At 31.4% G+C, this 14,156-nt stretch overlaps 1 protein-coding gene across 1 annotated transcript; it reads left to right on the top strand.

The window, feature by feature from the left end:
• Positions 1-2,922: 2,922 nt before the first annotated feature.
• LOC134705945 (uncharacterized) lies at positions 2,923-13,607 on the top strand. The gene is made up of 9 exons (XM_063564658.1): positions 2,923-3,008; positions 3,455-3,971; positions 4,988-5,064; positions 7,078-7,228; positions 9,624-9,751; positions 10,300-10,409; positions 11,466-11,501; positions 12,388-12,514; positions 13,424-13,607. The coding sequence occupies exons 1-9, from the start codon at positions 2,923-2,925 to the stop codon at positions 13,464-13,466; spliced, it is 1,275 nt and encodes a 424-aa protein (XP_063420728.1). The 3' UTR covers positions 13,467-13,607.
• The last annotated feature ends 549 nt before the right edge of the window (positions 13,608-14,156 follow it).

The raw sequence follows: 14,156 nt of genomic DNA, 5'->3' as shown, positions 1-14,156 counted from the left end.
TGAATACATATATCATCTCAAATATGTAAATCAAGAAATTTTTCCGGACTTATGAAATGAAATTAGTAACGTGTTTTTTTTACGTGTTATACAAACTTTTAAACTGAAATTATATTTAATTGATAGTTTAAAATTTATAAGCAATAACGAAATAAATAAAATCACTGCACCTTGAATTGTATCCGAAAATAAAGATTGAATAGAGAATATATCATGAACAAGAATATGGTATAGGAAAGCCGTAAAGTTGATAAAATCACGTGATTTACTAAACGTAAGAAATTTTAATAATTGATATATCGGGTGGTCGAACATAAGCGCAAATTAATGAGACTTTAATAAATTGATGGGGAGGTGATAATGTGCAAATTAATGATATTTCAATGTATTGCTTGGGAGGTGAAATATATACAAAGCACTGTGTTGTTAGAATACAAACGGGGTTGGACGTTCTCAGTACCAGAATCTATGACAAATGAGACGATTTTAATTTTGAAATTATAAATTTCCCCCACCTTAGTAGCAATATACCAACTTCACCTGCATATGGGATATATATTTCCCAACTTATTCGATATTCAAGAGCTTGCAGCTCCTACTCAGACTTTGTTAAACGTCATCAGTGTCTGAGTAGAAAGTTGATGAACCAGGGATATGTCAAAGAACGTCTCGTCCTTTTTCTAAAAAAAGTTCATCGGAAGGTATCAAGACCATGTTGATAAATATTCCGTATCAACTTCTCAAATAATACACGATGGTCTTGATGTATAGATTCTGCGTACTGATGTGGTTTATCATCTTAACAACATGTTTTATTGTTCTTTCATTTGTCTTTGTTCTATTATTAATATTACCTTTACTGTTGAATGGTTTAATGTGATATCAGTTTGACGTGGCTCGGTACTTATACATCTTGTCAATGTGTTTGTATTGGCTTTCATTTTTGTTTTGTCGTTTGTTTTGTATATGCGACTTTTTGTATTTCTTTTGTTCTTATTACGTGACTCTGTAATTTAAAAGATCCCGTCAGTATGATATTGGTTTATTATATGTCATTATGATATATTTCTATTATGAATTACTATATACGTTGAACCACAAACGTCAAAATCATTCAATCGCGTAGTGGTATTAAATATTTTTGGATTCTCATAAATTGTACCTATAACTTTTGGACTAGTTTGAATATCGGTCTATTTCTGTAATTTATTCTTACATACTTTTGACATTTTAACCCTGTATGCTTACATTGCCTATGTAAATTTTAAAACTGTTTGTATGCACACTGAACGACAAATTTATGTGACGTATAAAATTTTCTGACTTCAGACACTCAAATCAATTAATGTGTTCGTAGATAGAAGATGTTTTTGTGTTCGGTTAAATTGTCCCCTTTTAAAATTGTTATACTATGATGACTGATGTACCCATATTTTGACTATTTTATTAATTGTGACTGTTTATTTAACGCATCATGTAAATATAACGGAATTTGATGAGACTGTTATAAAAGTGAGAGGGTTAGCGCTATAGAACCAGGTTAAATCCACCATTTTCTACATTTGAAAATGCCTGTACCAAGTCAGGAATATGACAGTTCTTGTCCATTCGTTTTTGATGCGTTTTGTTATTTGATTTTGCCATGTATTATGGACTTTCCTAATTGATTTTACTCTGAGTTCAGTATTTTTGTGATTTTACTTTTTTCATTACTTTATAATAAACTTAATAAAAAATATACACCTATTGTATTGATCAAATACAACAAACCTGATTTTATGTGAATCATTTTATATATCAGATTTAAGGTTGAGCAACATGTGCAAATAATCAACGCTCAATAATAAGATTTCAGTTTTTTTTTAACTAAACGGAAGTCATGTATTTATTGTTTGTTTAAATTTAATATGGCTTTAGTCGGCTTTCTTATGATAGCTCCTTCCTAAGTATTTCCTTACTTTTTTATTTCATTTATTGAGGTTCAATTTACACTAAAACGAATGTTTTATTTGAAGTTCATTTGCCGTACTTGACGATTTTGTAAAGATGTGGTATGATTGCCAATGATACGACTCTCCGATATTTTTAAAATAAACCATTGTCAATATTATCAAGTTTCCTGTTTGATATTTCAAGGAAAGCAAAAAGAAGATCACGTTATCTTTTTCTCTCATGTCTTTCTGTCGAACAAGAAAAGAAGAATTCTATACATCAAATAAATCGCTAGTCGCAGATTCACTTGACAAGTCAATATATCTTGTAATTTAGTAGACAGGAACCCCTTTTTTTGAAGAGATACTGAAACAGAAAACTAAGTTCTTTAATATCACATCAAATGACATTTAGCTATGAATATGCAGATGAGATCTATCTAGAATTGATATTTTGAGGTCATCTTTTTTTTTTAGGATTTAAGTTCCCTGACTCAGACATTCCTTATGTGTGATTAAGATACATTATTATCTATATCAAATTTAATTCAATTGCAAGTTTTTTTTTAATTTTCCCATGACATTTTTTCTCATGCTGTTCATTAATTTGCCTTAAGATATGAAACAGACGTAGTTTCAATGTGAAATTATTATTACGTGGTAAAATCACATTCTGCATTTGAAAGGCGGATCATCCGAAACAATATGCTACACAACAAATATGTTCCTTAATTTTATAGAAAGGTCATAAGACGTTTCGTTATGCAAATATATACGGTGAGAAAATCAGAAATGTTATTCGCGGTTTCATTAAGTTGGGATTAGACTGATTACCTTGGTTAAATTAACTATTAGATGCAGATTTGAAATTTTACGTATTCAACAAAATGAAAAAAAATATACTGTAATTTGTAAAAGTGTCACACCCAGCATGGCAAATTGGGTATAAATACATGACTGTATGCGATTTGCAAGCATCATAATTTCAGCAATGCACTTGCTAATTTTGACAGTGTTGTTTATTGGTGTTGTTTCTCTACAACCTGACCGTACCGTCCTTGGACCGCTTTCAGAAGAGTAAGTAGTATTGGTATTTGGAGTGAATAGTATGCTTTTCTTAAATATACTTCAATATATAAAACAACACTCTAAATGTTCTTTTGTGTATGTAGATTTGAAACGTGTATGTAGATTTGAAACCGTATGGATTATCTTCCGACTTGAAGATTACAATTAATATTTCATCCGGGCACTCTCAACTATAAGATTGAGAGAAAAGTTATATATTCGTAAACAAACAAACTTATGGACTTGCAAATAACAATCAAAATCTTATCTGGCCAGAATTATTCAAGGACGCCTGAGTAATTTGAAAAAAAAAAAAAAAACTGAAACTTTCAATACCATGTTTCGTTAAATAAAACAGAATGCAATGCATGAACTTTCAATTGCATATCTCATTTGATTGTTTAAAGTATTTTTTTTAATTTTCGAATAAAGCATGAATATATTTTGTTTTATAGAGATGGGAACGATGAAACTGCAGTACATGAAGATTCCGATTCGAAGAACTCTAGATCTGACGAGATTGCTGAGAAATTGATTGCAAATACGATGAGCGAAAAAGAGAAAAATAGGGCGGGAAATGACCAACAAGATTCTATTTCACGCAGCTTCAGTGTAAGAAATGGAATAAAAACAAGCAAAAGAGACCAAGTTAAAATCAAAAGAAGAACCAAGGATCAGAATCTCAAAGATAAGAAACGGCTTTACAAATGGTACAACCATCATGGCCATGGATGGCGAAGCTTGAATAATAGAATCAAACGTGGAAAGAAAGCAGCATTTGGTTTAAACGCTAAAAGAGATATAATAAGGAACCCTCAGAAGAAAATGGTTAATACCGAAACCGAGGCTGCATCTCTACACATTAAAGGGGTCAAGAAACCTTGTCGTATATCAGACGAAATGGTCGCCATGGCACTCGATGTACACAGAGCATATCGAAAAGAGGAACACGCTGAAAATATGTGGTCGCTGGTAAGTCATTTGTTCATACTTTATAATCGGTTTATTTCATTACATTCGTGGTCATAGATTGATATGACAAGCAGATCTGTTACACAATTGCAACTGTAAGTAAGCATTTTCTTATGTTATAATTGGGGAAAAGTTGGCAATTATCGAAAGTAAAAAAAAAGTTATTGTTATTGAAAAGAGTTAAGGTGACGTAAAGCACGTGACTGTCCCTTTGGTATCTTTCGTCCCTCTTTTACTTGTGTTCGTGAACCTGACGTTTTCAAAAATACATATTAAATCTAAATCGTACTTGTGCATCACTTTCCAAATTAAGGGTGATGGATGAGCGATATCATTTATGTCAAACCCTGCATATTAAACTTTTTTTCCGTCAAAAGCCTAGATTATGTAAATTAACACATACAGAAGGTTTAGGACTTTGGAGATGTCATATGGTAAAACAACATTTACAACTCCGATATGGTGTTATACTGTATAGCGAGATATTTTCGCGGGTGTAAAATTTTGCGATTTTCATTAATAAAGGTATAGGAAATGTTTTGGCGGTTATTATTTTGGAGGACACATTAGTTTTATCAATACTTTTGTATGTACACTTTTAAATTGGCGGAATTTATTTTGAGTTTGTGCTATCCGTGATAACAAGCGAAAATTTACACCTTGCGAAAATAACCCGCTTAACGGTATTTAATCACTGGATACATGTATCTCCAATTTGTTTTAACAGAAGTATCAGTTATGCTATCTTTATTTTTCTGTGTAGTAAGTTTTGAAGACTTTTCGTCGTTTTTCTTTTGGGCCATGGTATTATATAGCGTCCTCCGACTAACTGGTTTTTATTGTCTGCTTCATTTGTCCTCTCTCTTTTCAACATTCCTTTTGATAACTATTTGACTATATTCATGTTTGTTTATAGTCAAGAACAGTATGATTGAACGATGATTAAAGAGTAGATAGTCATAATAATAATGGAAACACATATTTTCAAGATAATTCCACTTTTTTTTTCATTTCAGGATTGGGACCAAGATCTTGCTGAATTATCACAAGGTTTAGCCGATGAATGTGTATTTAAGCACACAAACCTAGAGTTGTAAGTACAGAGTAGAAATATTTTTGGACAATGCTTGATTTAACCTGGTTGGATTTATAGCTAGCTAAACCTCTTACTTATATGTCAGTCGCATCAAATTCCATTATATTGACAAAACAACCAGACATAATCGGTAAACTGAGTAAGAGCAGAGACTTGTTGGTCAGAAATCAAAATATTGTGTCAGGATAGGGTGTTATCATTTCAAATTGACTAGTACCGTGTGCAGTAAAACTCAGGTGCCGCGTGTCGTGCAGATACAAAACAAGGCTTACATTCATATCACATTAAAATAGTCTTGTCATCGTATAAATATAACTTCTAATAGTATAACCTGATTATGTAACACAATTCTAATTTACAACCTTCTATTATTTCCTTTGTCTACTCGTGAAGTAAAAGATTACTTTCAAATGTCATAACGGAGGTTTTCATTGTACTTTACCCCTTGAAATGAATGTTAACAATGTTTTTCTTCTAGGGGTTACTATCACTCTCTCAGCTATGTGTTATTTAATCAATATACCGAATATATATTGTGTTAGTTTGGTCTTTTATTAAATTGAAAGGAAAGACTATGACGTCAAGAACACAACAAACATCGGTATACATTGCATTAGGTGAAATGATTTACCGTGATTTATTTGTGAAATAAGACCGATAATTTCAGATGTGAATAAATCGTGACCGAAAAACATTGATTATTAATACGTCTCCCGTTAACTCGTTCAATATTGTTCTATATCTAATAAATAAAGCTCTCACATGATTACGCATCTTGGTTAATGCAGAATATTTACCAAGTAATGACCAATCAAAATATGGTTATCAGTTTTTCATAAATACTACTAAATGTACATGCCACCACTACTTTCTACACTTTACCCGAATAATTCAGTCGTTATATTCCGCTGATCTACGAAGGGGCGCATTTCATTTGCGCCAATTTTTGAAAATTACAATCTTTCATTTGCGCCACAAGGTAATATTTCATTTGCGCCAAAAAATAAAAACTTCATTTGCGCCATTTTTCAGGTAATTTAGATAAGCATTAACGGAAGCGTTAAATATGCATTGCTCTAAAAGGTTTGTCTCTACAATATTTCTCTAGACAATGGGGTGAATTCAATGCCACACTCATTTCTGAAGCCGAGAGTCACCAAGGTAAATAATTGTGGTGAGTTCAATGCCACACTCATTTCAGAAGCTCAGAGTCACTAAGGTTTATAATTATATATAGTGTTCACATGTTCGAGGTGTCAAGATGGACATTTCAACTTAGACATAAAACAGGAGAATAATTTAAAAGTGTGTAATATTTGATGACCACACTTTTAGTTTATTATCAGATCATATGTTCTGAAAAATTGAGACCAAGTCGTGTATGAGTACCCAAAATAGAATTAAACCTTACAAAGCAATTATAACAAATGAAATGGACTGCAGTTAATGAAAAAAAACGGACTATATTTTATCAATATGGTATGCACTTGAGAGCAGGAATTTTCCAGACATGAATACATCAATGATACAAACTTTACATTAATTATCAATAGTCTTTTTTTTCTTTTTTTTTTTTTAAATATATGTGTTTTATACTATTTACCTGTATTTACCTGTTATATTGGCGCAATTGAAAGGTTTTATTTTGGCGCAAATGAAATATTGTTTGTGGCGCAAATGAAAGATTTTTTTGGTGCAAATAAAATGCTAATTGGCGCAAAAGCAAAGCACCGCTACGAAGGCTACATTAACCTCGTATGGGAGACAATAGGACTCGAAAAGGGCTTCAATTATTCGAGTAACTACACTTCGGTATGATTTAGTATGATCTGTGTGAACTCACAGGTCTTTTGTTGAAGACCGGATGTTGACCGCTATAACAGATTGATATTTTTTATATTATTTAGTATCTATCTATATGTCGTATACTCCTCTTTTTTTCATGTTGGTTTTCAATTAAGCTATATAACATGACTATAATTTAATATCAGATGTATTTTCTTATTCTAGCGCGAATGGTGTACGTGTCGGTCAAAATTTAGGCGCTACAACAGGCAGTAATCATTCTATTGAGAGAATGGTGCACTTGTTTATGAACGAAAAAGCCGATTATAATTATACAGAACATAAATGGACTAATGTTGTTGGACATTATTTACAAGTAAGTTTGTTTTTCAAGTCAATTAATTCTGTAGTGTGTTTTCGAATTGGTACAGCTTTGTAATGTGTATACGAATTATACAAAAAATGCGTTTGACTTACAAGCGCATTTCTTCCAATGCAATAAAAAAAAAAAATCTAATTTGTTTATCTTCTGTACATCAAAACTACTTCAAACGTCGAACATAATTAGCTTGAATCTGATCAGACCGAATGTTTGTCGAAGATATATCACATAACGTTTTGCACTTATGGGGTTTCATGTTGTGTTAATTAACGTCATAAGAAACTTCAAATTTTAAACAAAGTTGAAGATGTTTTATAAACTTGACGGCCTTAGTTTTACCGCGAAAAAGAAAATCTTCATTAATCTATAGTGCAATTGAAAATTGCCTTCACGAACTCTTAACCGTGAGATAACAATATATTAACCAAATGTGTAATGGAACAGAAAACGTTAAAACTGATTCTTAAAGAACAAATTATATACACCAAATTATATAACAACTATTAAAGTCATATGAAATAAGTGACTGGTGAAAAATAATGTTTATCCAGTTCTTGAACCAATGCATGTATATATCATAAACTTAGTCTTCTGTGCACGATTTTGTCATGTTTTACGCAAATCTAATCGTATAATCGTCATCGTCATCGGCGAATTGATTCCTTGAAGCAAGCAATTGAAAAAAAAGAAACTTCTTCTAAATGTGAACGAATTAAAGAATTTTCTTTTGAAATAAGCATTTGTACATATGTTTAATAGTGAAAACTATCCATTTTGTTATAAAAAAAACATATGCATAATTATTTTTTTTTTAATTTGAGGTTTCATTTGACTTTCAGGACAATTTTATTAACAAAAGGAAATGTATATAAAACATAAAAAAAAATCATGGCTGTATCAATTCACTTATGTTTACGTGCTCCACGTGATCTCCATGATCTGTTTTAATTGTCTATCAATGACTCAATCCGGTAAACTTCAGCGTCGAAATCGGACGTATATCAACATGCAATCAACAATCATCAAATGAAAAATTATTTATCGATGATATGTTATATGTTTGTAATAAATAGACAATAATAGTGCATTGACTTGACATATCAACGCTATCCTTATATCGTTGATATGATATGTCAAGTCAATTCACCATTATCGTCTTTATACTGCAATCTTAAAAAATGTATTTTAATGTGTTAATGTTATTTATTTGATTTAAAGATTGGGGAAAACTGCCCTTTTAAAAGGCATCATATCATGCAGCGGGGAAATATACAACGCAATGAAATGTACATTACCTGTTGAAATCCACACTTAGTAGTGAACGAATTCTTTTAATTATGGACTAACATATCAACAATAAGCCTAAAAAAAGTTGTTTATATGTTGCCAAAAAAATTATTTACAAGTGAATTATGTTTTCTCACTTTAATTTTCCAAAAATTGTAAAAGAAACAAGTTTGAGTCGTTCCACTCATCATTATAAACATTGGAAACAAGAACAGGTTGAAGAGGTCGTATGAATTTTTAAATATAATTTCGGCAACTTCTACTTAAATATTCAAGGTAGAGCTCGAGAATTCTGGGTTTTTTTTAAAATTCTGTAAAAAGTACCGTGCAAAGCAAGTCAAAAATTATTTTTTGAAGATTTTATATATATATGCTAATATTGAGGAAAACCGGTCTTTTAAAAGGCATAATATCAGGCAGCGGAGACATTTACAACGCAATGAAATGTACATTACCTGTTGAAATCCACACTCAGTAGTGAACGAATTTTTTTAATTATGGACTTAAATATCAACAACAAGCCTAAAAATAAAGTTGATTTATATGTTGCCAAAAAAATTATTTACAAGTGAATTATGTTTTCTCACTTTAATTTTCCAAAAATTGTAAAAGAAACAAGTTTGAGTCGTTCCACTCATCATTATAAACATTGGAAACAAGAACAGGTTGAAGAGGTGGTATGAATATTTAAATATAATTTCGGCAACTTCTATTTAAATATTCATGAGAAAAAGTGATATCGTGTCAGTGGCTGTATATGAGTTAGAAATATACAGTCAACAAATTTTGACTGTTCAAATAGAACGAGTGCAGTATAAATATAAATAACGTGCATACAAAACAACTTAAATGCAAGGTAGAGAATTCTGTTTTTTTTTTAAATCTGTAAAAAGGACCGTGCAAAGCAAGTCAAAAATTATTTTTTGAAGATTTTATATGTATGCTTATATTCATAAAAAAGGATATATTTTCCAATCAAAAGAATCTACGCTCCCCTCTGAATCCACAAGTTTATGCATGAACTTTAAACAACTGATATTGAAATAATTCGACATTTAACAAAAAAACATCAATGATTTAGTTATGTCAATAACTGTTACAGGTCGTTAATTGGAGGACCATTAAAGTTGGTTGTGCAGTAAATAAATGTGACAACTTGTACATTTCACACGGAGATCAACAAGAAGTATGGAACAATGCTTGGTATTGGGTCTGTGATTATTGGCCTCCGTAAGTACTTACATTGAGAAATTAAATAACTTTTGTTAATCAGAATACATGGTATCTATGAATAGTGTTATTAGTGTTGTGTGTTAACTTTACTTGTGTGATCATGTTCGGATATATACTTATGACGATTGCATATGTAACCGGAAATTTCTTTCTACCAGTTATCGAAACAACATATCGAAAGTGAAGGTTTCTACAGATTCAAGGATTTTGTGTTTGTGCAAATACCAGTAAACTGATCGTAATAAACTGTATTTTGATAATCAGATCGAACGGAATTGTATAATATTGATACATTAATTAAATAATTAAAACAAACGCCTAGTAGAAAAGGTCTTTCTACCGGATGAACTATCGATTAGCGGTTATTTATTTGCTAAAAAAAAAGGGTGCTGAACGAGGAAAAATGTTCAATGGAATAATTAAACTTGCACACAGTATGAAAAATAAAATTAATCAATATAATGAATTTCAAGCTTTATATAAAATTGAATAACAAGTAGAAAGAAAATATACACAACAGGCTAATTATTCTTTTATGTTTAAAGTGTATCTTACAAAACAAGACCTTACGACTATAAAGATGGCCAAGTATGTTCCGAATGTATGGTACCGAAGGACAGCGGACTTGGCTGGAGATGTGAAGATCAAACCTGCCGTAAGATAAAAAAATCAATATACATGTATTATTAATTTTTTTCTTAAAAATGTTCAAAAGAAAAGAAAAACATATATGTTACAATCATTGACTGTAGTATAGTTTGGTATTCGCCGAAAGTATAAACGTTCACAAAAACAAAAGAATTCCTGCTTTCAAATCAAATAAACTTTTCGCCATACAACGATTCAAGAACGGCACAAACGTACAACTAAAAAAAAAATTAAAAAAAAAAATAATACAACGAAAGGATTTGAGTCCCACTACAGAAAAACTCCTCAAATATAGCAAATACATACACGAAAGCAAACAATGTCTTTGGATCTTTTGATAAATCAAGTATTGTAAACATATAGATGGACGTTAAAAATCATTCATGTTACAAAAGAACGGATAACTTACTATACGTATATCATCAAAATAGGAGAGAGGAGAAAGATACCAGAAGAACATTCATACTCATAAATCGAAAATAAACTGACAAAGCCATGAATAAAAAATAAAAAGATAAACACAAACAAAATTACACAAAATACAAGATATATAGCTGAAGAATAAGCAACACGAACCCCACCAAAAACTCGTGTGATCTCAGGTGCTGCGGAAGGGTGAGCAGATTCTGTTCATGTAAGTGCAAAACGGCAACAGGTCAAAAGCGATAAGTCGATAACTGTAAAACCAATAATAATTCCCGGGAACCAGTTCTATCAAAATATACAATACAATGTTTATCAGACCAAACTGCTCTTGATAATAGGAGAGCAATTTTAAAGTTTGAATCGTTTAACTGTCATTCTATTGTGTAAACGAATTTGGCACTATATAAATTCCATGTATCAGATGCGCTTTTCTGGTAGTCATTTCCTCAAGAATTCTCAAATCTAACCAGTTTAAAGACCGATAAAATGAAAAAAATATAAGTCATATGACCGCAGGGAACCTTAAAAGAATAGTCAAGTTCAACCAAGATGAACTTTGGTCGACTTTTATGTTTACTTGTTCTTTTTTTCATACAAATGGTTTTGAAATATATATGAAACTTGTTGATTATTTCAGAGGATTGTAAGCTTGACGGAACTGATCCAAGCTGTAGTGAGTATTTTTAATGTTACGTAGACGGAACTGAACCAAGCTGTAGTTAGTATTTTTAATGTTACCTAGACGGAACTGATTCTAGCTGTAGTTAGTATTTTTAATGTTACTTACACGGAACTGATTCAAGCTGTAGTTAATATTTTTAATATATTACCTACACGGAACTGATTCAAGCTGTAGTAAGTATTTCTAATATTACGTAGACAGAACTGATTCAAGCTGTAGTTAATATTTTTGATGTTACCTAGACGGAACTGAACCAAGCTGTAGTAAGTATTTGTAATGTTACCTACACGGAACTGATTCAAGCTGTAGTAAGTATTTTTAATGTTACCCAGACGGAACTGATCCTAGCTGTAGTTAGTATTTTTAATGTTACCCAGACGGAACTGATTCAAGCTGTAGTAAGTATTTTTAATGTTACCCAGACGGAACTGATTCAAGCTGTAGTAAGTATTTTTAATGTTACCCAGACGGAACTGATTCAAGCTGTAGTAAGCATTTTTAATGTTACCCAGACGGAACTGATCTTAGCTGTAGTTAGTATTTAAATGTTACGTAGATGGAACTGATCCAAGCTGTGGTAAGTATTTTTGATGTTACCTAGACGGAACTGATTCAAGCTATAGTTAGTATTTTTAATGTTACCCAGACGGAACTGATCCTAGCTGTAGTTAGTATTTTCAATGTTACCTAGACGGAACTGACTCCAAGAACATGCAAGGAAATAATCACATTTGTTCATATAAACTCATTATAGACACCGGGATTAAGATTAGTGTTTAGTGTAAAATGTGTATCTATAATGAAAAAAAAAACAAATTTGGTATAAATTGCATTCAAATTTACCACATATTAAAATTAGTTGTTTGTTTTCCAACAGAACAATCGAAGGAGTGCACTTCATTTGACGAAGACAAGAATATAAACTGTCCATTATATGCATCATTCGGAATGTGTGGAGGTCACAATTTCAAGTGGAGTTTAATTAATTGCCAGACATCGTGCAAGTAAGTCCACATTATCTACCTATAAAGACATGTGCTATCATTAGTGAACTATTAGACTGGTCCCCGATCGCAAAATTCAGTATGTTTCACATAAACCAATATAATGACCGGAACGAGCGTAACGTTACCTTAAACTGGTTTACATTCCACTTCAGAATCGGAGGTATTTCTTAACAGAACGCCGCCTGTTGAAAAAACTTTTGAAAGATAGCGTCCCTGGAGATGCTTCTTCTCAGAAAGAGTATGGCTATTATAACGAATATAAAAAACAAAACAAGGGAAAGTTATCAATTTAGTAAGAGTTAAATATACAAGCAGCAATAAACAGATGAGGTAACACACTCTTGAATGTAATCCTCAAAACGTTGATGGTATTCCGTTACTAAAGAAGAATGGAAATATACTGTTCTGCAATAATGTTTCTTGATAACCAAGATTTATTAATTCGGTGTATAAAAAAATATTTCGAGGAATAGCAAGTTGAATTGCAAGACAGTCAATATAGCTGTTGTTATAAATATTCAATAGTTATAAACTAAGTTCTTAAATACGCAGATCTTAGTGTTATTGTTAACCGAGCTTTCGAAGATTTATGCTGTACATGTAGGTCAGATAATTTATATAAGAAGATTATTTTTGTTTGAAAATTAACAATCTATGTAAGAATCAGTATAATGGTTTGTTAAGTATTGACTTTGAAAAGAAGAAGCATAGGTTGAAGACACACACAATGCTAGTTGTTCATTATTTCGTATATATTGTGTAAAAGAATGCTCGCAATGAATGAACATATTTCAGAGTCTTTTTGCAACTAACATTCCTACGTGAAGCTGTAGATCTACTTTTTTATAATGTTGACAAATAGGTGGATATCATCTATTTTAACTTGATGTTCCTTTTGTTTTCAAGATTATGTTCCACGGTAAATGATGCATTCGTAGACGAATCCTAACCAGCTGTGGATGAACTAAATTTGGAAATGAATTGAATCGCCCACGGTTATTCCTATGGACTAACAGTAGAACATGCTTTTAATTCACATACGTATATCAACATAAAACACACCAGGACTTATTTTAACCAGTTTGGATATTTAAACAAAGCAAGGACATTATTTCTTTTTCATATTCACAATCAAAACTGAATTACAATTTATTATGTATCATTGTTATTTATGTTTAAATCATTTGTTTAAATAATTTCTTAAGTTTTCTCCTCCTGCTCAGTTCAGCTTGCCTCATGCAAGTATGTATGTTTTTTATTGTATCAAATTTGTAATTAAACAATTATAACTTCATTTGTTTGTAGAAAAGCAGTAGCAAATAAATAATCTGCATTTATGAATTGTTCAGTTATTTCATTACCATGCGTAAAACAATTTATAACTTAGTCTATATTCATTTGACAATATCCATTTCGACTTGTATCATTAACAGTCAAGCTCGAACTGGTACCAATTCAGAACCGGCCACTCAGGGTAGACATGAGATGGTCCCAACAGAACTTCCTGCGGTACCGCAGGAAAGTAAAAACCTAATATGATCCGACGTACAATTACGGGAAACGATCATAACCCCTTAATCTTGCCAGATCCCGACATCCTTTTTGACTGTGACGAATGATTTTATTACAAAACAATGAA

The sequence above is a fragment of the Mytilus trossulus genome, chromosome 2 (genome assembly GCF_036588685.1).
Source record: "Mytilus trossulus isolate FHL-02 chromosome 2, PNRI_Mtr1.1.1.hap1, whole genome shotgun sequence".
NCBI lineage: Eukaryota > Metazoa > Mollusca > Bivalvia > Mytilida > Mytilidae > Mytilus > Mytilus trossulus.
Note: the sequence above shows the minus strand (reverse complement) of the source record. Positions and strands in the feature narration are given on the sequence as shown.